Source organism: Pristiophorus japonicus, chromosome 1 (genome assembly GCF_044704955.1).
Source record: "Pristiophorus japonicus isolate sPriJap1 chromosome 1, sPriJap1.hap1, whole genome shotgun sequence".
NCBI classification, from domain to species: Eukaryota; Metazoa; Chordata; class Chondrichthyes; family Pristiophoridae; genus Pristiophorus; species Pristiophorus japonicus.
Window position 1 is genome coordinate 434986544 of NC_091977.1, and position 26680 is coordinate 435013223.

Below are 26680 nucleotides of genomic sequence, written 5' to 3' on the forward strand. Positions count from 1 at the left end.
TTGTATATGAAAAAATAGCAAATCTATTTATCAGATCACACAGATTGTGAAAAAGCTTGTGTTAGCATGAGACAACATCTACTGATTAAATGGTATTTTAGTCTCTTTTTACTAACACTACATATAGTCAATTCATTAGTCTGTAGGACACTGTTGATATTCTATATCTGGATCCATCTGGACACACTGGAGTTCAGCAGAATGAGGGGTGATCTTATTAAAACATAAGATTATGAGGGGGCTCGACAAGATGGATGCAGAGAGGATATTTCCACTCATAGGGGAAACTAAAACTAGAGGACTCTGGGCTAGACTTTCCACTTGGTGGCTAAGGTCCCAAAAAATAGGCCTTATTCCAGCGATGTGTGATGTATCGCCCATGCTGATCGCCTGTACAAGGCCCATTTTTTTTTTGTTGCAATTTTCCACTCGGCCTTACCCCAGCAATGTCAAATGGGCGATCTGATTTCTCAGCGATCTCACGATCGCCCAAAAAAACAGGAAGTGAAATGGAAGTCCCAAAAAAAAGCTTCCCTAGCAACGATATTTTACGCATGTGTGTGAATTTTTTCGCCGCATTTGGAGAGTTCATGGGTCATCGTACATGCTCAGAAGGAAAGTGAGGGTTGGCGAGAGCAGGAGAGAGAGGAAAGAGGATTTGGTCGGTTGATTATTATTTGGTATCCTAAAAGACGTTTCAGCAATGTCCATGCACATTCAAAATTGAAATGAAAGGGAAATGGAAAGGAGAAGGGCCAAAGCCTTCAGTGAAGAGGCCAACGAGGCACTTATAAATGTAGTGTCAACAACTTGACACGGAGTGGCCTTGGGAAACCTCCACCCAGTGCTTAGACAGATCTGGCAGGAGATTGCCGATGTTCTCACATCGGCATCCCATGAGGTGCGGACGTCTGACCAGTGCCGCAAAAGATGGAACAGTCTCCTGGCAGCTGCCAGAGTAAGTTTGATATGTCTTTAAAACATATTTAAGTCATATTTGAAAGCACACATATGTATTATTTACTTCATGTTTATAAATTATTATTTACTTGATGTTTATAAATTGCAAACAAATTCCTCAATGTTAATTATTTATAATGTGAAATTTAAAAACTACATTAAATTACATTACCAATTACATTTATTCACCTTAATACTAAGTTGCATGTTATATTAAAAATTATTCATATGCAGCCACCAGATTAAGTTGCATTTTAATATTTAAAAGATATTTAAAAGTCATATTTAAAATCATACATGTATTGTATACTTAGTGTATAACTAGAATATTAAAAATTATTCATATGCACTACGTTATGTAATAATTGAACATTTAAATCAGTCTTCAATGTTTATTGTCAAGTAAGGTAGCTTATGCCATGCAATGTTAAATTATTTACAGAAAAAGATCAGTTTAAATCACGCGGAGCAAAGGAGGACAGGTGGCGGCCCCACTCAAGTACACGTTCTGAATCCATACGAGGAGCTTGCGGTGGCCTTGGTGGGTCCTGAAAGCCGTGCGGTCACGACTCGTGGCGTGGCCGAGCCCACCCTCGAGCCTGGTGAGTAATGCGAAACGGGCAAAGTATCAAACATTACTAATAACATACGAGAAATATCGTAGTTACGCATTCGTTATGCAATTATAATTCATTCATTTAGATGTAATCTGATCTACGAGTGAGGCCATGTTAACGCTGATGAACCCTTGTGCATATATGGTTTTGCAATGTATTGCAATGTTTTGCATTATATTGAAATTATTGATATTGAAATATTGAAATATATTGGTATGTATTGTTTAGAAATTTAATTCATCTTTCTAAGGTGAAGTGTCCGTTGAGCACTGCTCGCTACCACTCACAGACCCCTCTTCTAACAGCTCACAGGAGGGGGAGATGGCGGAGGAGGATTTTTTTTTTTGGGGGGGCGGGGGGGAACAACCTGCAGCTATCTTGGTTGAAATGGAAGCAGCACCGGGACCAAGCGGTGTGCAGATGGCGACGCCAAGGCGAGTCATATTGCAAACGCTGACCCCACGGAGGTCCGGTCAGCGTGGCGAGCAATCGCCTACCATGGAGGGCCAGACAGAAAGCTTGATTTCCCTGTGCAGGGAGACGGTCACGATTGGTCGCGACCTTATCCAGGGGTTCGCGGGATTCCCTGCGAACTGGAGGCAGTTTCCAGCATCCTGAAGCGAGTTCTGCACGAACTTCTCCAACTGGTCTTCTGAGCAGTCACAGACTGCAAGGGAGACCTTGGAGGCTATTCGGCAGCAGACAGCCGCAACAATGCCTTTTGGCATGCGTTGCTGGCTGGACACGGTGCTGCACCCCAAGGTGTCGTGTCTGCTCGCAGTGAGACCCCGAGCACGCAAGTGAGTACGGAGGACACAGTTCCTTCTGACTCGGAAGTGGAGCTTCAGGCTTTCGCTCCGTCACCTCCACCACGGCAGGAAGTCTTGCCGTCCCACTCTGCACGTCGTCTTGGTGTCGGTCTGCGTAGACCAAAACGGGCGGGTGGGATGCGAACACGGGGTGGGGTTGGACCTGGAGGGAAACGTGGCCGCAGGTAAGGAGGGGGGGGGCGTTTTTTCACAGTTTGTTCACTTGTTCTTGTTCTTGTTCCTGTTTTGTTACTTTTGTTAGTTGTTAAAGGTTAGTTGTAAATTGTTCATTATTAAATGTTTAAGATTTGTGTGTACTTGTGTGTGCAGCTCCAGGGGCTAAATTACAGCTCTCAGTGAATTCTACTATATAAAATCTATTTACTAAAAATAACGTAATAATACCTATTTATATTCCCTGCCCCAATATTCTGAGTACAACCAACTCTCTAATTAAATCACAACTAATCCTCCACCCTTCCTCTGAAGTCAAAATGACATCCGTAGTGCCCATTTTAGGCCCAGAAAAAGCAACTATTTCTCAGCACTTTTTTGGGCCTTGCATCGGCCCAGCGAAGTGCATGCTAGATGCTGAAACTTGGAATGGGCCTTGTGCAGGTTATAATTTTGGCGATCAAAGTGGAAACTTCGACACCTGTTTTTCGGGCGATATTTTGAGCCGAGTTTCCACTTTTTACTCAAAATGGGCGATAGAGGTCCATTTTGGGTCATATATTGGCCATAAATGGACAATGTGAAGTGGAAAGTCTAGCCCATAGTCTTAGAATAAGGGGCTGCCCATTTAAAACTGAGATGAGGAGAAATTTTTTCTGAGGGTTGTAAATTTGTGAAATTCTCTGCCCCAGAGTACTGTGGAGGCTGGGTCATTGAGTATATTTAAGGCGGAGATATACAGATTTTTGAGCGATAAGGGAGTAAAGGGTTATGGGGAGCGGGCAGGGAAGTGGAGCTGAGTCCATGATCGGATCAGCCATGATCTTATTGAATGGCGGAGCAGGCTCGAGGGGCCAAATGGCTTACTCCTGCTCCTATTTCTTATATTCTTATTGCTGATTTCCTTTAATTTTTCATCCTCATTAGTTGATTTTTTTTCCCCATAATTTTATCTTTACACTATTTTGATCATTTTCTCAGGCAAAGAGAGAAACCCTCTCGAAAGCCATCTGGAAACAGCCAAGTATGACCTCAGCTTGAACACTGATATTGCACATGAATTTATGCATTGAAACAAATGCAATTCATCACTTGTATGTGACAACATAGCAACAAGGTATTACTGTTCATGCAATTTCCTATGCTAGAGCTTTCAATCTTAACTGAGCCATTGTTGAAATGCCAAATGGAGTCCAGGCATCTTTCCTGCAGTTTGGAGGGGGGAGGGAGGAATTTTAAGAGCGAGTCACACTGCCTATACTCTCAAACCTCTTAAGAGTTGATTCAAGTGACATTAGCAGCAGCCTTACTCACATTTTTGCAGATAGTTTCAAATCATATTTTAAGGTTATAATTAGAGTTCAGGTAGCCACAAATTCTTGTGGAATGAAGAAAAGAAATGCGCTGGAACATTATTGAATGTGAAATAGTTTCGGTATTTGGTTTTTGGAAAGTTCGAATACTAACTGCTATTATTCATTTTTTTAATTAACTAAAATATATACAAACTCTTCCCTCCCCCAAAAAGTGACTAACTTAATATGCAACTGTACTGCATGAAATATAATGCACTGAAGACACAGGTCCTAAATTACTTTGCCGGTTCCTGTACGTTTAAAAATTTGAATTTAATGCAGAATATTTTATATGAACACAAGTGAAAAAAGCACAATGCACTGAGTGAGGCTAGAGTACAATCATTCAAGCATCCTTGTATACATTATAGAAGTTGTGCCAGATGAAGAGGGTTGTTAATGTTACATCTCTTCAAAATGTGAGAAAGGGATAAACAAGCTAATTATAGACCAGTCAGCCTAATATTAGTAATGCATAAGCTTCTAGAATCCATAATAGAAAGACATAAAACAGCCAGCATGGATTTGTAAAAGGCAAGTTCTGTCTAACAAATGTAGCAGGATTTCTTGGTGGAAATAACAATATTGGTAGGAAAGTAGTATATGTCATGTATATTGATTTTCAAACAGCTCTTGATAAGGTAACACACAAGAGGCCTGTTATTAAAATTAAGGTATACTGTTTTTTTTTTAAAAAAACATCGTTCATGGGATGTGGGCATCGCTGGCAAGGCCGGCATTTATTGCCCATCCCTCGGAAAAAGGGAGATACAATTACCTTCAAGCTTCCCTCATGTATAAAGGAAAAACAAAATGGTGACTGAGCTGACAAACTGTTCAGAAATTTGGTCCACAGGCCATCTAATACTGGAGAATGCAATTACTCATGAAAGTATGTAACAATTTACAATGGGAAAAGTTCACACAAAAGAACTTGTATTATATAGCTCCTTTAACGTAGTGAAACGTCCCAAGGTGCTTTCACAGGAGTATTATGAGATAAAACAATTTGGCACCGAGCCGCAAAAGTAGAAATTAGCGCAGAGGACCAAAAGCTTGGTCAAAGAGGTAGGTTTTAAGGAGTATCTTGAAGGAGGAAAGAGGGGGCGAGAGGTGGAGAAGTTTCGGCAGGGAATTCCAGAGCTTGGGGCCTAGGCAACAGAAGGCACGGCAACCAATGGTTGAGCGATTATAATCAGGGATGCTCAAGAGGGCAGAATTAGAGGAGCGCAGACATCTCGGGTGGTTGTGGGGCTGGAGGAGATTAAGAAATAGGGAGGGACACGGCCATGTAGAGATTTGAAAATAAGGATGAGAATTTTGAAATCGAGGCTTTGCTTAACCGGAAGCCAATGTAAGTCAGCGAGCACAAGGGTCATGGGTGAGCAGGACTTGGTGCAAGTTAGGATTCGGGCAGCCGAGTTTTGGATCACCTCTAGTTTACGTTGGGTAGAAGAAGAACATAACATAAGAAATAGGAACAGGATTAGGCCATACAGCCCCTCGAGCCTGCTCCGCCATTCAATATCATGGCTGATCTGATCATGGACTCAGCTCCACTTCACTGCCCGCTCCCCATAACCCCTCATCATTTAAGAAACTGTCTATTTTGGTCTTAAATTTATTCAATGTCCCAGCATCCACAGCACACCGAGGCAGCGAATTCCACAGATTTACAACCCTCTAGAAGAAATTTCTCATCTCTGTTTTAAATGGGCGGCCCCTTATTTTAAGATCGAGCCCTCTACTTCTAGTCTAGTGGGAGGCCAGCCAGGAATGCGATGGAAGCGTCAAATTCAGAGATAACAAATGCATGGATAAGGGTTCCAGCAGCGGATGAGCTGAGGCAAGGGCGGAGACGGGCGATGTTATGGAGGTGGAAATAGGCAGTCTTAGTTATGCTGCAGGTGTGTGGTTGAAAGCTCATTGCCGGGTCAAATGTGACACCAAGATTGCAGACAGCCTGGTTCAACCTCAGACAGAAGTTGGGAAGAGGGATGGAGTCAGTGGCAGGCACTGAAAACAATGGCTTCGGTCTTCCCAATATTCAATTGGAGAAAATTTCTGCTAATCCAGAACTGGATGTCGGACAAGCAGTCTGACAATTTAGAGACCATGGAGGGGTCGAGAGAAGTGGTAAAGAGGTAGAGTTGGGTGCCATCAGCATACATGTGGAAACTGACGCTGTGTTTTCAGATGATATCGCCAAGGGGCAACATGTAGATGAGAAATAGTAGAGGACCAAGGATAGATCCTTGGGGGACACCTGAGGCAACAGTGCGGGGGCAGGAAGAGAAGCCATTGCAGGTGATTTTCTGCCTATGATTAGATAGATAAGAATAGAACCAGGCAAATGCAGTCCCATCCAGCTGGACAACAGTGGAGAGGCATTGGAGAAAGATAAGAGTGGTCAACTGTGCCAAAGGCTACAGATAAGTCAAGAAGGACGAGGAGAGATAGTTTGCCTTTGTCACAGTCACAAAGGTGTTATAGGTAGGACAAAGAGAAAGGTTCTGCTGAGGGAGTATGAGCAGCTCCAGGGGCTAAATTAAAAAGCAGAACCAGAAAGTTAATAATCTCTACATTACCACCTGAGCCACAACCAAATTTGCATAGGGCAAATAAGATCAGAGAGATAAACATGTGGCTCAAAGAGTGGTGTGGGAGAAATAGGTTTCAATTCATGGGGCACTAGCACCAGTACTGGAGTAAGAGGGGCAGGCTTCACTTGAGCCAGGCTGGGACCCATGTCCTGGCGAATCGAATAACTAGGGCTGTAGATAGGGCTTTAAATTAAATAGTGGGGGGAGGGATCCAGTGAATGGAAATTTTAAAAGTCATCAAAAAGGAGAAGGCAATAGTGCAGGGTAGTGATAGGGGTAATGATAACCAGAGTATGACAGGAAGGGACAGAGCATATACATGTGCATCAGAAAGTGGGGTCAGAGTAGAGAGTAAGAAGACAAAATTAAAAGCTCTTTATCTGAATGCATGCAGCATTCGTAACAAGATACAAGAGTTGACAGCACAAATAGAAATAAATAGTTATGATCTGGTAGACATTACAGAGACGTGATTGCAAGGTGATCAAGGCTGAGAACTGAATATTCAGGGGTATTTGCCATTTAGGAAGGATAGGCAGAAAGGAAAAGGAGGTGGGGTAGCTCTGTTAATAAAGGATGAGATCAGTGCAGTAATGAAAAATAATATTGGCTCAGAAGATGTAGAATCAGTTTGGGTGGAGATAAGAAATAATAAGGGAAATAAGTCACTGGTGAAGTCTAACAGTACCCACACTGTAGGGCTGAGTATAAATCAAGAAATAATGGAGGCTTGTAAGAAAAGTACGGCAATAATCATGGGCAATTTTAATCTTCAAATTGATTAGACAAATCAAATTGGCAAAGGTAACCTTAAGGAAGAGTTCAAAGAGTGTACATGGGATAATTTCTGAGAACAATACTTTGTGGAGCCAACCAGGGAGCAGACTATTTTAGATCTGATAATGTGTAATGAGTCTGTATTAATTAATAATCTCACAGCTAAGGATCCTCTTGGGAAGAATGATCATAGCATGGTAGAATTTCAAATTCAGTTTGAGGGCGAGAAAGCTGGGTCTGAAATTAGTGTCCTGAATTTAAATGAAGGCAATTACAAAGGTATTAAGGAAGAGTTCGCTAAAGTGGACTGGGGAAATAGATTAAAGTGCAAGACAGTAGATAAGCAGTGGCAAATATTTAAGGAGGTATTTCATAACTCTCAGCAAAGATATATTCCACTGAGAAAGACTAAGAGAATGGCTAACTAATGAAATAAAGGATGGTATGAAATCAAAAACAAAGGCATACAATTTTGCGAAGAATAGTGGAAGGCCAGAGGATTGGGACATTTTTAGAAACCAACTGGTTTCTAAATTGGAGCTGAGGGTGGATTTACTCTGGAGCATCCATGATGCTGAGAATGACGTGAGTAGCACGTGCAGCGAGTTGGTCTTACCACAGGTGAAGGGTCCACAGCCAGTTAGGGAATGGAAGACCAGCAGGAAGAGCAGTGCAAGGAAGGTAGTGCAGGGGTCCCCTGCGGTCATTCCCCCTGCAAAACAGATACACCGCTTTGAGTACTGTTGAGGGGGATGACTCATCAGGGGAGGGCAGCAGCATCCATGACCGCAGGGGACCCCTGCACTACCTTCCTTGCACTGCTCTTCCTGCTGGTCTTCCATTCCCTAACTGGCTGTGGACCCTTCACCTGCGGTAAGACCAACTCGCTGCACGTGCTACTCACATCATTCTCAGCATCATGAATGCTCCAAGTTCATGGCACCGTGGCTGGCTCTGCTGCACAGGAGGGCAGGAAAAATAGTGGGAGAGCGATAGTGATAGGAGATTCAATTGTAAGGGGAATAGATAGGCGTTTCTGCGGCCGCAACCGAGACTCCAGAATGGTATGTTGCCTCCCTGGTGCAAGGGTCAAGGATGTGTCGGAGCGAGTGCAGGTCATTCTGAAAAGGGAGGGCGAACAGCCAGTTGTGATGGTGCACATTGGTACCAACGATATCGGTAAAAAAAAAAGGGATGAGGTCCTACAAGACGAATTTAAGGAGCTAGGAGCTAAATTAAAACATAGTACCTCAAAAGTAGTAATCTCGGGATTGCTACCAGTGCCACGTGCTAGTCAGAGTAGGAATCGCAGGATAGCTCAGATGAATACGTGGCTTGAGCAGTGGTGCAGCAGGGAGGGATTCAAATTCCCGGGGCATTGGAACCGGTTCTGGGGAGGTGGGACCAGTACAAACCGGGCGGTCTGCACCAGGACAGGACCGGAATCAATGTCCTAGTGGGAGTGTTTGCTAGTGCTTTTGGGGAGGAGTTAAATTAATATGGCAGGGGGATGGGAACCAATGCAGGGAGACGGAGGGAAACAAAATAGAGACAAAAGCAAAAGACAGAAAGGAGATGAGTAAAAGTGGAAGGCAGAGAAACGCAAGGCAAAAAACAAAAAGGGCCACTGTACAGCAAAATTCTAAAGGGTCAAAGTGTAATAAAAAGGCAAGCATGAAACGCTCGGTGCCTCAATGCAAGGAGTATTCGGAACCCAGGAGAGGGCTCTGAGCGAGTTAGAGTGGGTGAGAGCTCAGATCAACAGGACCCCAAGAAAGAATGCAAAAGGCAGGAGGCAACAGAGCAGAGTAGCACTGGGGTAAGTGTAAACCACAAGTTGATAGGAAGGGACAATATGTATGAATATAAAGGGGCTGCAGGAGGGGTCAAAACTAAAAATCATGGTTTAAAAACTAGTATTAAAACACTACCTAAACGCACGCAGCATTCAAAATAAAGTAAATGAGTTGACGGCACAAATCATTACAAATGGGTATGATTTGGTGGCCATTACAGAAACATGGTTGCAGGGTGGCCAAGACTGGGAATTAAACATACAGGGGTATCTGACAATTCGGAAAGAGAGACAAGAAGGGAAAGGAGGTGGGGTAGCTTTGTTAATAAAGGATGATATCAGGGCAGTTGTAAGAGACGATATTAGCTCTAATGAACAAAATGTTGAATCATTGTGGGTGGAGATTAGAGACAGTAAGGGGAAAAAGTCACTGGTGGGCGTAGTTCATAGGCCCCCAAATAATAACTTCACGGTGGGGCGGGCAATAATCAAGGGAATAGTGGAGGCATGTGAAAAAGGAACTGCAGTAATCATGGGGGATTTTAACCTACATATCGATTGGTCAAACCAAATCGCACGGGGTAGCCTTGAGGAGGAATTCATAGAATGCATACGGGATTGTTTCTTAGAACAGTATGTTACATAATCTACAGGGAGCAAGCTATCTTAGATCTGGTCCTGTGTAATGAGACAGGAATAATAAACGATCTCCTAGTAAAAGATCCTCTCGGAATGAGTGATCACAGTATGGTTGAATTTGTAATACAGATTGAGGGTGAGGAAGTAGTGTCTCAAACGAGCGTACTATGCTTAAACAAAGGGGACTACAGTGGGATGAGGGCAGAGTTGGCTAAAGTAGACTGGAAACACAGACTAAACGGTGGCACAATTGAGGAACAGTGGAGGACTTTTAAGGAGCTCTTTCATAGTGCTCAACAAAAATATATTCCAGTGAAAAAGAAAGGCGGTAAGAGAAGGGAGAATCAGCCGTGGATAACCAAGGAAATAAAGGAGTATCAAATTAAAAACCAATGCATATAAGGTGGCCAAGGTGAGTGGGAAACTAGCAGATTGGAAAAATTTTAAACGACAGCAAAGAATGACTAAAAAAGCAATAAAGGAACGAAAGATAGATTACGAAAGTAAACTTGCCCAAAACATAAAAACGGATAGTAAAAGCTTTTACAGATATATAAAACGGAAAAGAGTGACTAAAGTAAATGTTGGTCCCTTAGAAGATGAGAAGGGGGATTTAATAATGGGAAATGTGGAAATGGCTGAGACCTTAAACAATTATTTTGCTTCGGTCTTCACAGTGGAAGACACAAAAACCATGCCAAAAATTGCTGGTCACGGAAATGTGGGAAGGGAGGACCTTGAAACAATCACCATCACGAGAGGGGTAGTGCAGGATAGGCTAATGGGACTCAAGGTAGACAAGTCCCCTGGTCCTGACGAAATGCATCCACGGTATTAAAAAGAGATGGCGGAAGTTATAGCAGATGCAATCGTTATAATCTACCAAAATTCTCTGGACTCTGGGGAGGTACCAGCGGATTGGAAAGCAGCTAATGTAATGCCTCTGTTTAAAAAAGGGGGCAGTCAAAAGGCAGGTAACTATAGGCCGGTTAGTTTAACATCTGTAGTGGGGAAAATGCTTGAAGCTATCATTAAGGAAGAAATAGCAGGAATCTAGATAGAAATAGTGCAATCAAGCAGACGCAACATGGATTCATGAAGGGGAAATCATGTTTAACTAATTTACTGGAATTCTTTGAGGATATAATGAGCATGGTGGATAGAGGTGTACCAATGGATGTGGTGTATTTAGATTTCCAAAAGGCATTCAATAAGGTGCCACACAAAAGGTTACTGCAGAAGATAAAGGTACGCGGAGTCAGAGGAAATGCATTAGCATGGATAGAGAATTGGCTAGCTAACAGAAAGCATGGAGTCGGGATAAATGGGTCCTTTTCGGGTTGGAAATCAGTGGTTAGTGGTGTGCCACAGGGATCAGTGCTGGGATCACAACTGTTTACAATATACATAGATGACCTGGAAGAGGGGACAGAGTGCAGTGTAACAAAATTTGCAGATGACACAAAGATTAGTGGGAAAGCAGGTTGTGTAGAGGACACAGAGAGGCTGCAAAGAGATTTCGACAGGTTAAGCGAATGGGCTAAGGTTTGGCAGATGGAATACAATGTTGGAAAATGTGAGGTCATCCACCTTGGGGGGGGGGGAAAAACAGTAAAAGGGAATATTATTTGAATGGGGAGAAATTACAACATGCTGCGGTGCAGAGGGACCTGGGGGTCCTTGTGCATGAAACTCTTTTAGAGTCTACCTGCAAAACATAAAACATTAAACCGTGCCACCCGACCTGGGTGACACACCAGACATTTACAAGGCCCTTTTTTTCCTTTTTTTGGGTTTTTTTTTGTGTTTTTTTTTTGGGCACTAAAATCACAATTTTCCCAGTGCCCCCTATAAAAGGGAAGGGGACACTAAAAGCACCGGCAATTAAAACAAATTAAACTTTAAAACGTAAAATCAAATTAAAATTTGGTTGCCGGGCGTGATGATGCACTCCAGTCCCTCCGGTGCCCACCTCTCGCGGAAGGCCGCGAGCGTACCGGTGGACACCGCATGCTCCATCTCCAAGGACACCCTGGACCGGATGCAAGAGCGGAAGAGAGGCAGGCAGTCAGGTTGAACGACCCCCTCGACCGCCCGCTGTTTGGACCGGCTGATGGCACCCTTGGCCGTGCCCAGGAGCAGTCCTACGAGGAGGCCTTCGGACCTACCTGCTCCCCTCCGCACAGGATGCCCAAAGATCAGGAGTGGGACTGAAGTGCAGCCAGAATTTCAGGAGCAGCCCCTTCAAATAATGGAACAGGGGCTGCAACCTCGTGCACTCAATAAAAACATGGAACACGGACTCCTCCAGGCCGCAGAAATTGCAGGCGGCCTGGGAGTCCGTGAACCGGCTTAAAAAAAGTTAGTTTGCAGGTGCAGCAGGTAATCAGGAAGGCGAATGGAATGTTGGCCTTCATTGCGAGAGGGATGGAGTACAAAAGCAGGGAGGTTCTGCTGCAACTGTACAGGGTATTGGCGAGGCCGCAACTGGAGTACTGCGTGCAGTTTTTGGTCACCTTTCTTCAAGAAGGATATACTAGCTTTGGAGGGGGTACAGAGACGATTCACTAGGCTGATTCCAGAGATGAGGGGGTTACCTCATGATAGATTGAGTAGACTGGGTCATTACTCGTTGGGAGTTCAGAAGGATGAGGGGTGATCTTATAGAAACATTTAAAATAATGAAAGGGATAGACAAGATAGAGATAGAGAGGTTGTTTCCACTGGTCGGGGAGATTAGAACTAGGGGACACAGCCTCAAAATACGGAGGAGACAATTTAAAACCGAGTTGAGAAGGAATTTCTTCTCCCAGAGGGTTGTGAATCTGTGGAATTCTCTGCCCAAGGAAGCAGTTGAGGCTAGCTCATTGAATGTATTCAAGTCACAGAGAGATAGATTTTTAACCAATAAGGGAATTAAGGGTTATGGGGAGCGGGCGGGTAAGTGGAGCCGAGTCCACGGCCAGATCAGCCATGATCTTGTTGAATGGTGGAGCAGGCTCGAGGGGCTAGACGGCCTACTCCTGTTCCTAATTCTTATGTTATGTTCTCACTAAGGACGACTAAAAAAAATGATAAACTATTTTGACGCTCAGAGAGTAAACTAGCAAGAAATATAGAAACAGACAGTAAGGCCTTCTACATGTCGATAAAAAGGAAGAGAGTAGCTAAAGTAAATGTTGGTCCCTTAGAGGATGAGACTGGAGAATTAATAATGCAAAACAGGGAAATGGCAGAGACTTTGAATAAATATTTTGTATCGGTCTTCACGGTAATAGATATCAGTAGCATCCCAAAATTTGATAATCATGGGGCTATTGGGGGGGAGAACTTAAAACAATCACTGTCACTAGAGAAAGTACTAGGCAAACTAATGTGACTAAAGGTCGATAAGTCCCCTGGACCTGATGGCCTGCATCCTAGGGTCTTAAAAGCAATGGTTGCAGAGATAGTGGATGCATTAGTTGTAATCTACCAAAATTCCCTGGATTCTGGAGAAGGTCCAGCAGATTGGAAAAATGCAAATGTAACACTATATTTGAGAAAGTAGGGAGACAGAAAGCAGGAAACTGCAGACCAGTTAGCCTGACATCTGTCATTGGGAAAATGCTGGAGTTCATTATTAAGGAAGCAGTAGCGGGACATTTGGAAAATCATAATGCAGTCAAACAGAGTCAGCATGGTTTTATGAAAGGAAAATCATTGTGACAAATTTGTTGGAGTTCTTTGAGGATGTAACGAACAGGGTGGATAAAGGGGAACCAGTCGATGTTGTGTATTTGGATTTCCAGAAGGCATTCGTATGAAGAAAGGTTGTGCAGATTGGACCTATACTCGTTGGAGTTTAGGAGAAGGAGAGGTGATCTTATTGAAATGTATAAGTTTCTGAGAGGGCTTGACAGGGTAGATGCAGAGAGGAAGATTCCCCTCGTGGGGGAATCTACAACTAGGGGATATAGTTTCAGAATAAGGGGTCGCCCATTTAAAAAGAAAATGAGGAAGAATTTCTTCTGAGGGTCATAAATCTTTGGAATTCTCTACTCCCGAGAGCTGTGGAGGTTAGGTCATTGAATATCTAAGGTGGAGATACAGATTTTTGAAAGATAAGTGAGTCAAGGGTTATGGGGAGAGGGTGGGGAAGTGGAGGTGAGGCCATAATCAGATCACCCATGATCTTTTTGAATGGCAGAGCAGGCTCGAGGGGCCAGATGGCCTACTCCTGCTCCTATTTCTTATATTCTTATGTCATTTGTGACATTGATGAGAGCCGTTACGGTACTGGTGCAGGCACAGAATCTGGATTTGAGGGATTCAAACATGGAATTGTGGGAAAGATGGGCACGGGCTTAGGAAGCAATAACATGTTGAAGGACTTGAGAGGAAAGGGAGATTGGAGATGGGGCGGTAAGTTTACAAGGACGGAGGGTCTAGATTTTTTTTTGAGAAGATGGGTGATGACAGCAGATTTAAAAGGGAGAGGGGGACAATACCAGCAGAGAGAGAACCGTTAACGTCAACTAACATGGGAGCCAGAAAAGGAAGTTGAGTGGTCAGCAGTTTGGTGGGAATAGGGTCAAGGGAGCAGGAAGTGGGTCTCAGACATGAGGAGCTTGGAAAATTCATGGAGGGGAGATTGGAGAGAAACTGGAGTAAGATGTGAGGTCAGGGCTCAGTCAGGAGGGATCCTTAGAGGAAATTTGGCCCGGTGAGCAAGGGAAAGGAAGGGAAGAGGCAGCCAAATGGATGGTTTCAATCTTAGATACAAAGAAGTCCATGAGCTTCTCACACTTATTGTCGGAGGTGAGGGTGGAGACTGGGGAGAGGGGTTTAAAAGGACGGTTTGCAATGGAGAATAGAAGCCGGGGTTTATCTTTACATTCCAGAAAGTTTCTGGAATAATGAGCAAATTTGGCAGAGGAGAGCAGGACGCAATAGTGCTTTATGTGGTCCAGCCAGATCTAGCGGTGAATGGCTAAATCAGTTGTCAGCCATATCCCTTCAAGGCTGAGTCCCTTGGACTTAAGGGAGCGAAGATCAGAGCTGTACCAGGGGAAATGGCCAGGATGAGAGAGAGTAATTGTTTTAACAGGGACTAGAATATCAAAGGTGGTGGTGAGAGTGTGATTGAGAAGATCTGTAGCTGCAGAAATGTCATGGTGAATGGAGGGCCAAAGGCTGGACAGTTGGGAGTTCATAAGTGCAGTTGTCAGAGAGTCGAGAGAGTCTTTTCCAGGGCGGACACAGAAGGAGGTAGGGTTGTGGGGGGTGGAAGGGGGATGTTGGTGGAGAGTGATACGAGGAAGTGGTCAGATATGGACTTATCTGTGATTGACACGATGGGAGCAGCGAGGCCACGAGAGATGGCAAGGTCAAGGAGGTGGTCGTGAATATGGGTTGGTGAGTTTACATGGAGGGAGAGATTAGAAACATAGAAACATAGAAAATAGGTGCAGGAGTAGGCCATTCGGCCCTTCGAGCCTGCACCGTCATTCAATGAGTTCATGGCTGAACATGCAACTTCAGTACCCCATTCCCGCTTTCTCGCCATACCCCTTGATCCCCCCAGTAGGAAGGACGACATCTAACTCCTTTTTGAATATATTTAGTGAATTGGCCTCAACAACTTTCTGTGGTAGAGAATTCCACAGGTTCACCACTCTCTGGGTGAAGAAGTTTCTCCTCATCTCGGTCCTAAATGGCTTACCCCTTATCCTTAGACTGTGACCCCTGGTTCTGGACTTCCCCAACATTGGGAACATTCTTCCTGCATCTAACCTGTCTAAACCCGTCAGAATTTTAAAAGTTTCTATGAGATCCCCTCTCATTCTTCTGAACTCCAGTGAATACAAGCCCAGTTGATCCAGTCTTTCTTGATATGTCAGTCCCGCCATCCCGGGAATCAGTCTGGTGAACCTTCGCTGCACTCCCTCAATAGCAAGAATGTCCTTCCTCAGGTTAAGAGACCATAACTGTACACAATACTCCAGGTGTGGCCTCACCAAGGCCCTGTACAACTGTAGCAACACCTCCCTGCCCTTGTACTCAAATCCCCTTGCTATGAAGGTCAACATGCCATTTGCTTTCTTAACCGCCTGCTGTACCTGCATGCCAACCTTCAATGACTGATGTACCATGACACTTGGGTCTCGTTGCACCTCCCCTTTTCCTAATCTGTCACCATTCAGATAATAGTCTGTCTCTCTGTTTTTACCACCAAAGTGGATAACCTCACATTTATCCACATTATACTTCATCTGCCATGCATTTGCCCACTCACCTAACCTATCCAAGTCACTTTGCAGCCTCATAGCATCCTCCTCGCAGCTCACACTGCCACCCAACTTAGTGTCATCCGCAAATTTGGAGATACTACATTTAATCCCCTCGTCTAAATCATTAATGTACAATGTAAACAGCTGGAGCCCCAGCACAGAACCTTGCGGTACCCCACTAGTCACTGCCTGATATTCTGAAAAGTACCCATTTACTCCTACTCTTTGCTTCCTGTCTGACAACCAGTTCTCAATCCATGTCAGCAAACTACCCACAATCCCATGTGCTTTAACTTTGCACATTAATCTCTTTTGTGGGACCCTGTCGAAAGCCTTCTGAAAGTCCAAATATACCACATCAACTGGTTCTCCCTTGTCCACTCTACTGGAAACATCTTCAAAAAATTCCAGAAGATTTGTCAAACATGATTTCCCTTTCACAAATCCATGCTGACTTAGACCTATCATGTCACCTCTTTCCAAATGCGCTGCTGTGACATCCTTAATGGAGGATAGGAGTCTAGTGAACTCAGGAGAGAGAGCATGATGAATTGAGATGGAGGTTGAAATCACAGAGGATGAGAAGTCGTTCGGTGCAGAGGCAGAGCGAGGAAAGTAGTGAAGGAATATCAATAATTTTTTTTTTATGGTACTTGGGTCAGCGGTAGGGAATGATTTTAAATTAGAGGCGAGAGGGGTGAAATAAGGTGAGACGTTCAAAAGGAGGAGAAAGTGTCTGAGGAGTCGGGGGACAGACCAATGCGTCATTTGCTGACAAGAACCACACCACTACCACGGCTGTCTGAGCGGGGCAAGTGGTGGAAGGTATAGCCAGGCGGGGAGGCTTCATTTAACGGTAAGGTGTCATCGCCCTTCAACCAGGTTTCTGTCAGGGCCATGATGTCAATGCCATCATCCACGATAAGTTCATGGATGGGAAGGGCCATGTTCGCAAGCGAACAGGACGTTCTGGAGAGGATCGGTGATGGCTGCACCACTGCCTGCATCCACAGGGCCAGCGCTGGAGGTGGGAGGTGGGGGGTGGGGTGAGTTGGACGGAGAGGAGTTTGGCAAGAATAGCCCCCAGTGGGCATACTGGGCAGGATGGTTGGTGAGAGTGCAGGATGGGGACAGTTGTGGTTGCCGCTCGTAAGGAAGCAGCGACGAGTGCCTCGATGGGCCCTTCATAGGATGGCAAGAGAGGCACAGATGGAAGCTGTAGGCTTGTCTAAGAGGAGTCAAGCCTAGGACAGCAGCAGAAGAGTAGGAAGGTCGAAGAGTAATGAAGGGATTTGGGAGGGCAGAGTATCTAAGAGGAGAAGAAATGAAAGGAGGCATGATGACAGGGGAGAAAGGTCAGGGAGGGAGAAAGAGAAAAGGAAAGAGGAGGAAAAAGTGGAAAAGTATTGAATGGCTTGGGTCTGGACCAGCAGTCAAATTGCACACGCAAATGGACAGGGGAAAAGCTCAGGTTACAAAGGCCTGTTTACAATTCTGAGATAATCCCTGCCTGCTTGCAGCCATGTAGTCCTTAGAAAGGCACAAAACCAAAAAAAGTTTCGAATGGATCAAAAAATTGCTATACCCAGTACATTCGGTACCCAAAGGTTAAAATAAATTGTTACAATATATATAATTCGCCAACTGTCAATCCACAGGTTCAAACTTAAATGGAACAAGCTGACCGCCTCAAAACAAGGACCATAAATCCAACAAAAACTGTTCTTGTATTCAAGTGATTGTCCCTCCACAGGTTGAGTGAGCATAGGCACCGAATCCTTGTCTGTTTGTCTGTCTGTCCTTTCTCTCTCCTCCCCTCCTCTCTGTAGGTGTAACTCTCGTTGACAAGTCATAAGATGAAGGTTCTCTTCAACTCTCCCATCTCAAAAGCATTCTTTGTTTATTACCCTTTTTTTTTTATAAAAGTGTCAAAAAGGGCTGAAATGGCAATTAAAAGGTAGCTGGCCAGGCCTGGGAAGTCAGCTGGTTGTAGGCAAGCTCATATACCATTCTTCCACCAATGTAAATGTTTTATCACCTATATTATGTCTTTTACTGCAACAGAAATGACTGCAGATTGCAACCGAAAATAACAGGAAAGAAGATTGTGGACAGAAGGTGCATGTTGCACGCAAGAATGTTAAGAAAGAGAGAGAGAATCTGGGCCATCAAGCCTGTCCCACACAACACAAATATATACACACTTAAACTTTTATCACCTAGGATTTCTTCCCCCTTGTGCCCACTAACATTTTGAAATCCTTCCATGACAAAGCACTCCAAGATAATGTTTTCAGATATATGCTGAAAAATGTACATTGCAACTGTATTCTGAAATACTTTTTGTATGACTAATATTTTTAATCTGAATTTTAAATACAACAGACTTAGAAATGGATTGATCGCGTTCCTGCCTTACAAAATGGGCACACATTTTGAATTCCTGTAAATTTCTACATATGAAGCAAAATTGAAGCACACCAAAACTTGTCAGTCTCAAATGTACATAAAAATGTCAAGATGTTATGATTACTTCTAACGGACATAAGAACAATGATGGAAAGATAAAGACAATCTCGTCCATCAAGCCTGTTCCACACAATTGCGATCGTCATCATCATGGCTCAACCATGGCTGACAAGGGAAATTAAGGATAGTGTTAAAGCCAAGGAAAAAGCAACAAACCTGAGAACTGGGAGATATTTAGAATTCAACAAAGGAAGACTAAGGGTTTAATTAAGAGGGGGAAAATAGAGTATGAGAGGAAGCTTGCAGGGAACATAAAAACTGACTGCAAAAGCTTCTATAAATATATGAACAGAAAAAGATTAGTGAAGACAAACGTAGGTCCCTTGCAGTCGGATTCAGGTGAAATTATAATGGGGAACAAAGAAATGGCAGTCCAATTGAACAAATACTTTGGTTCTGTCTTCACGAAGGAAGACACAAATAAGCTTCCAATTGTACTAGGGGACAGTAGGTATAGTGAGAAGGAGGAACTGAAGGATATTCTTATTAGGCGGGAAATTGTGTTAGGGAAATTGATGGGATTGAAGGCCAATAAATCCCTGGGGCCTGATAGTCTGCATCCCAGAGTACTTAAGGAAGTGGCCCTAAAAATAGTGGAAGCATTGGTGATCATTTTCCAACAGTTTATCAACTCTGGATCAGTTCCTATGGTCTGGAGGGTAGCTAATGTAACACCACTTTTTAAAAAAGGGAGAGAAAACGGGTAATTATAGACCGGTTAGCCGGACATCAGTAGTGGGGAAAATGTTGGAATCAATCATTAAGGATGAAATAGCAGCGCATTTGGAAAGCAATGACAGGATCGGTTCAAGTCAGCATGGATTTATGAAAGCGAAATCATGCTGATGAATCTTCTGGAATTTTTTTGAGGATGTAACTAGCAGAGTGGACAAGGGAGAACCAGTGGATGTGGTGTATTTGGACTGACAAAAGGCTTTTGACAAGGTCCCACACAAAAGACTGGTGTGCAAAATCAAAGTGCATGGTATTGGGGGTAATGTACTGACGTGGATAGGAGAACTGGTTGACAGACAGGAAGCAGAGAGTCAGGATAAGCGGGTCCTTTTCAGAATGGCAGGCAGTGACTAGGAGTGCCGCAGGGCTCAGTGCTGGGACCCCAGCTCTTTACAATATACATCAATGATTTAGATGAAGGAATTGAGTGTAATATCGCCAAGTTTGCGGATGACACTAAACTGGATGGCGGTGTGAGCTGTGAGGGGGACGTTAAGAGGCTGCAGGGTGACTTGGACAGGTTAGGTGAGTGGGCAAATGCATGGCAGATGCAGTATAATGTGGATAAATGTGAGGTTATCCATTTTGGGGGCAAAAACACGAAGGCAGATTATCTGGATGGTGGCAGATTAGGAAAAGGGGAGGTGCAATGAGACCTGGGTGTCATGGTTCATCAGTCACAGAAAGTGGGCATGCAGGTACAGCAGGCAGTGAAGGCGGCAAATGGTATGTTGGCCTTCATAGGGGATTTGAGTATAGGAGCAGGGAGGTCTTACTGCAGTTGTACAGGGCCTTAGTTAGGCCTCACCTGGAATATTGTGTTCAGTTTTGGTCTCCTAATCTGAGGAAGGACGTTCTTGCTATCGAGGGAGTGCAGCGAAGGTTCACCAGACTGATTCCAGGGATGGCTGGATGACATATGAGGAGAGACTGGATCAACTGGGCCTTTATTCACTGGAGTTTAGAAGGATGAGAGGGGATCTCATAGAAATGTATAAGATTCTGACGGGACTGGACAGGTTAGGTTAGATGCGGGAAGCATGTTCCCGATGTTGGAGAAGTCCAGAACCAGGGGACATAGTCTTAGGATAAGGGGTAGGCCATTTAGGACTGAGTTGAGGAGAAACTTCTTCACTCAGAGTTGTTAACCTGTGGAATTCCCTACCGCAGAGAGCTGTTGATGCCAATTCATTGGATATATTCAAGAGGGAGTTAGATATGGCCCTTACGGCTAAGGGGATCAAGGGGTATGGAGAGAAAGCAGGAAAGGAGTACTGAAGGAATGATCAGCCATGTTCTTATTGAATGGCGGTGCATGCTCGAAGGGCCAAATGGCCTACTCTTGCACTTATTTTCTATGTTTCTATCATAATAGGCAGTTCCTCAAAATCAAGGAAGACTTGTTTCCACTCTAAAAGTGAGTTCTTAGGTGGCTGAACAGTCCAATACGGGAATTATAGTTGCTGTCACAGGTGGAACAGACAGTCTTTGAACGAAAGGGTGGGTGGGACTGGTTTGCTGCACGCTCCTTCCGCTGCCTGCACTTGTTTTCTGCATGCTCTCAGCGACGAGACTCGAGGTGATCATCGCCCTCCCGGATGCTCTTCCTCCACTTAGGGTGATCTTTAGGACTCCCAGGTGTCGGTGGGGATGTTGCATTTTATCAAGGAGGCTTTGAGGGTGTCCTTGAAACGTTTCCTCTGCCCACCTGGGGTTCGCTTGCCGTGTAGGAGTTCCAAGTAGAGTACTTGCTTTGGGAGTCGTGTCAGGCATGCGAACAATGTGGCCCACCCAACAGAGCTGGTCGAGTGCAGTCAGTGTTTCGATGCTGGGGATGTTGGCCTGATCACGGACATCAACGGTGGTGCATCTGTCCTCCCAGGGGATTTGCAGGATCTTGCGAAGGCATCGTTGGAGGTATTTCTCCAGCAATTTGAGGTGTCTCTGTCTCTGAGCCGACATCGCCGCCCTAAGCGACACCCGGCGGGCAGGGGAAGGCCAGCTCAAGGAAAAAGATGGAGGTTGCACCTTCTTCTGGAAAGGCAAACCAGAGGAAGAACGCTGCCTCCAACGCAGTCGGTTTCGCTATCAAGAACGAGCTAGTCGACCGCTTCAGAGACTCCCCCTGCGGGATTAGCGAACGTCTCATGACTCTCCGACTCTCTGTGTGCGTATGCCCCAACACTCGATGCAACAGGTGAGAATAAAGTGTGTTTTTACTCCAGCCTTGAACAATCCCTGTCCTAATTGCGATACCTTGTGCATCACAACATATACACTCCACCCCACCCAAAATCTCCCGGGAGAGGCAAAAAAATGATTAAAAACCCAGGCCAATTTGGGAAAAAAAATCTGAGAAATTCCTCTTCGACCCATCTGGCAATCGAAACTAGTCCAGATGATCACTCTGGCCATTAAATTCCCTGCAGTACCTACCTACAAATCCAGCTTTCGCTTGAAGGAATTCAAGTGAGTCTGCATCCACCACATGAAACGGCAGCTTGTTCCAGAGGTCGATTATTCTCAGGGAAAAGAACCACCTCCTGACATCTAACCTAGATTTAGCCATATACAACCTAAATTTGCAGCCCCTGGTACTGCCTAATCTAGTTAATTGAAATAAACGGTTAGCTGGAACACTGTCTATTCCCTTCATTATCTTATAAACCTCTATCAAATCCCCCTACACTGCTCTTGGGTATAGAATCTCAACACCTTTAGCCTATCTTGATAACTAAGATGCTTTGGACTAGAAATTAGTCTAGTGGCCCTCTTCTGCACTCTTTCCAGAGCGTCAATATCACCCATGTGAGGAGACCAAAACTGGACACAATATTCAAAGTACGCCTGACTGAGATCTTGTACAAGGATAAAACAGTATACCTCGTCTTATACTCAATTGTCCAATGGATACACCCAAACACCCTATTTGCTCTAGCTATCGCTGCATGGCATTTTATATTAAAAGCATCAATAGTCGGTTTCCATAATAACTCATCACGTTCAAATGTTTGACCCGGGGGCCTATAACAATTACCGATAATTAATCCCTGCATGTGAGCTTGGTCCATTTGAACCCAGATAGCTTCAGCTGAGCCTGATGAGGCAATATCAAGTCTCTCTCTCTCACGGTTAGATTCTCACTGATAAAAATAGCAACCGCTCCTCCCCTTTGACCTACCCTATCCTTTTTGAAACCCTTGTAGCCCTTTAGATGAATTTCAAAGATAAAGTTATACCTATGATTAGCATCCGGATTAATTTGATCTATAATTAGGAGTTGAAAAGGCATTAAGCACTGAACCAAAAATTGAGTCTATTTGGAGTACTTAATAGAATTATTTCTCCAACAATTAAAGTTTAAGTTAATTAAACTATCACCATGAAAGTAATTTTTCAACTTTTGGTTACAGTTTCATATTTACCTTATTTACCATATTCTTACCTTAAGTAGCGATCTCAGAAGCATGATCTGGATGGTTCTTGTTCCCCGCTCCCTATAAAGAATTCAATGGTTTAACTTGTGTACAGCAATTTGTTTTGCAAGTTAAAATCTGGCTGAGTATCTTGAGACCCGAAAAGGTCACAAAGTGTCAAAACACAGTATACATACATCATATTCGCAGCTAGAGCTAATCATGACTCAGAAATTGAATTTTAAAGAGCAAATTAAATGACAAGATTTGCCCTTCTAGAATAGAGTAACCTTTAAATCATAATTTAAAAATTTTTTTACTTTTGTTTCAAAAAAAGCTCAGTTATCAAAAGCAAATGTGATATTAGGCCGAGCACTACTGCACAGTCCAGTACATCGTCATAGCCTTTCACTCAGTCAATAATGAACCTTTAATTTTATTAATTTTAAGCCATTTGTTCCACAATTTAGGAGAGTTCTCAGGTGCCTCTAATCTTATGAACCATTTCAGCGCTGCCACACTCATCCCACAATATTCCCCAGAAGTTATACTCGCCGTAAAAAGCATTTAATTTTGATGCTTTCTTTCAGCCTGTTTTGATAGCAGTAGCAATCTATTCAATGTATTGAAATTCATTCAAAAGGGGTAGTAGCTAAATAGTTAGTTAATTCATTTTCAATTAAAAATTCCATGTTGCATTCAATGATACTCACTTTTAACACAACTTTTTAAATAACATTTAGGTAACCATTTAGGTGATGTGCACTTCTGTTTTCGCCCCAGAGGGGCGGCAGAGAGTTTTTCTGGGCGGGCAGTCAGCTTCCAGCGCCCTGTTGCGACACCGGCTCACTTTTGGACTCCCGCCCAACCCGTACTCCCCGCAGCACACCCTGCTGGGACCGCCTGTGAAAACGGGCGGTCCGACCTATACTGACTGCAGTGAGGCAAGTAATATCCACCTCAGGTAAGTGTGATTGTTTTTTCTTTTCCTTTTTTGTGCGATTTATGTTGTAGTGGCATAGGCTGTGTTGGGAATGTTTTTGGTGTTTTTTCCCTCCACGTTTTTTTTTCCCCAGGCCTCTGAGCGCTCCCAACTCGGCTGTTTAGCTCGGGATTTTCACATGCTCACCGGGCCTAGTGCCCTAAGAGAGATGTACAATGCCTCCCTTAGCATCCGCCCCACATTCAGGGCCCAGTTGCCCAATTTTGTGGACTGAGGCGCAAACTATTCGCAAGCGCAAATTATATTGTCCCGCCACCATTACCGTCCCAAAATGAGCAAAGCCGAACATCCAGCCCCATGACTTTGACTGTAGATTTAATTTTCATTAGAAAAAGTAAAAATGAAATTCTTGGCAGGGAATATACACAAACTTTTGCAGGGCAATAGGAGTATGTGCATTAAAACAACAGGCTTCAAAAGCAAATTCTCTGGGGACTTGTAGGCTCTGATGATCAGCATCTGTTTGAATTAGACTAATATACAAATTGATCTTATCAGTGCGTAATACTTGCTTTTAAACTTGCAGCATTTCATGGCAGACACCAGCAAGCACCGACTGCTCATTAAAATTCAGTAATAATTGCTGATATTGTGTAACATTTAGTCAAACTCTTGTCTTTTTTGTTGTGGTGGAATCAAAGAGGAGACAAGGACGACATGCATATGGATGTTATCATTATCCAACAGTTTAGTGTAAGTTGAGCAATTTGAGCTATAATATGGAGGCTGCTGCTAAGTGGGCAAAATGCAAATAAGTTTGTTAACCAAATACATACAGCATGCCTGGGTTTAAATTGTCAAACACCTGGAAATCTCTCCCTAACACCATCACCAGAAGAACTTTGGCGATTCATAGAGAAGGCCAATCACAACCTTATCAAGACAATAAATGTAACCTCGCCAACATCGTTCACATGCTGAAGGTCAGATGAAATTTTAAAAATGCCTGTTGTTCATTCTCTTTACCTTTACTGTGAATTGGCAGGGCCATTTGCTCATCAACAACAGTGGCATAGGGACACTTTAAGTCTTTGACAATTATGCTTGCAGTACAAATTGCAGCCAAAGTTGGGAAAATGGGTATGCTTTTGGCAGTTCCAATATTGCTGCATGAACTGAAACAGGAGAACTATTACCACCTGGTAGCTGTAAATGGAAACTATGTGGCCATCAGGGATCCACATTTGCATCTCAATGTATCAATCGACAGAAAGGGGAGCATTTCATAAATATACAGGCCACAAAAATATGATCCTACACATTAATGCCCATTATACAGGGAGCAGCAAATATGCGACAATACACAGTGACTGCATTATTTAACAGTTCTGACAGAACAGATGTCTGTTGGGAAACCAAGGCTACCTTTGTCGCCATGGCAGGAGTCTATGTAGAAACTCCCCACAGTACCAAAGTGCAAATACAAGCATGCCCGTGCCACCACCCAAGTTATTGAGGAGCAGATCACAGGATGCTCAGGTGGTCCACAGTCCATCCAAAATTTCAAGATCATCATAGTCTGCTGTATTCTGCAAAAATTGCTATCAAAAGAAGAGTGTACGTGCAGGATTGGGAACACACCCATAGGAAGAGGATGATGGAGAGGAGCAAGACATCATTAATGGATATGACACACTAGTAAGGAGACTGGAGCATCCTATACTATAGACAACTATTACTAGTAATGGACAGCTCCAGCCATTGACTAACTTTGGCTTTCAATGGGGCAGAAATTCCAGCCCCCCGGGTCTGTACTGAGTGTGTACGGACCCGGGAAGGCATCGCAAAAGTCGGTTTTCAGTGCACAATGCGCATACGCTGAAAGCCAGCTTTTCCAATCTGTCATTTTGCATGGACAAGATTGCGGTATTTACCCATATCTTGCCCAGCAAATGTCCTGAAAACTCTTGTTCCTGATAAAAGCAGGCGCATAGCCTACTTTTACAAGCGCAAGAGTTTTAAAAAACACTTAAAACATAAAAAATTAAATTAAAAAAAACACATTTTATTTTTAAAAACCCTGCGTTAAATTTATTTTAAAGCATTACATTTTTTTTTAAATCAGAAAAATATATATTTTTAATAATACATAAATAACATTTAAATTATATAGTGCATTTTTTCTATTTTTTATTGAATGTTTTGTGTGTTGGGGGGTTGTTATGGAGTTCCCATTATGATGAATGAGAACATACTTTACCCGATTGGCTGCCCAGAGCCATGTGACTGCAGCTCCAGCCCGGCGCACGTTTTGATGCTCACGCACTTCGACGCGCAGTTAATGGAGGCCTCAGGACCGGGAACTCGCATGGGCACAGCAGCTTCAGGTAAGTGCGCATCTTTTAAAAGTTTTTTTACCCAATCGCCAACCGGGATTCCTGGGCCAATATGAATGCCTGAATATTGTAGCTCCAAGAATATCTCATATCCCTCCATTCAAGTTGGTTGTCTATATTTCCGGCCACTCGCTTTCAACAGCTCTACCCAATATTGCCCATACAAAAAGGAGAAATAAAGATAATATTCATCTTTTGCAGTGTGGTGACACCCCACATTCAAACATATCCTCGTCAATTCCCTCCACAGACTGACCAAAGAGAGAAATGGCTATCTCCTCAAAGTCAGACAGCTCTTAACATTGCTGGCCCACCAACTCTCCAGATGATTGTGAGCAGCCATAGACTGGAAGCAGAGCACAATTATGAAGAGATTAGACAGTGCACCCAAAACAGCACCCATGTGTCCTGGCCATCACCCTGCCGGTGTCATCGAATCATCTAAATTTACAACACGGAAGGAAGCCATTCGGCTCATCATGTCCGCGCTGGCCGACAAAGAGCTATCTAGCCTAATCCCAATTTCCAGCTCTTGGTCCGTAGCTTTGTAGGTTACGGCACTTCAAGTGCATATCCAAGTACTTTTTGAATGTGGTGAGGGTTTCTGCCTTAACCACCCTTTCAGGCAGTGAGTTCCAGACCCCCACCACCCTCTGGGTG

At 43.8% G+C, this 26680-nt stretch overlaps 1 protein-coding gene across 6 annotated transcripts in view; it reads right to left on the bottom strand.

Moving 5' to 3' along the window:
- efr3a (EFR3 homolog A (S. cerevisiae)) overlaps window positions 1–26680 on the bottom strand; it is a 328887-nt gene that overhangs the window by 79479 nt on the left and 222728 nt on the right. For all 6 annotated transcript variants that reach the window (XM_070892800.1, XM_070892793.1, XM_070892785.1 and 3 more), the window contains one exon: window positions 22711–22762. In XM_070892800.1, coding sequence (XP_070748901.1) covers window positions 22711–22762 — 52 coding nt within the window. The remainder of the gene's footprint in view (window positions 1–22710; window positions 22763–26680) is intronic.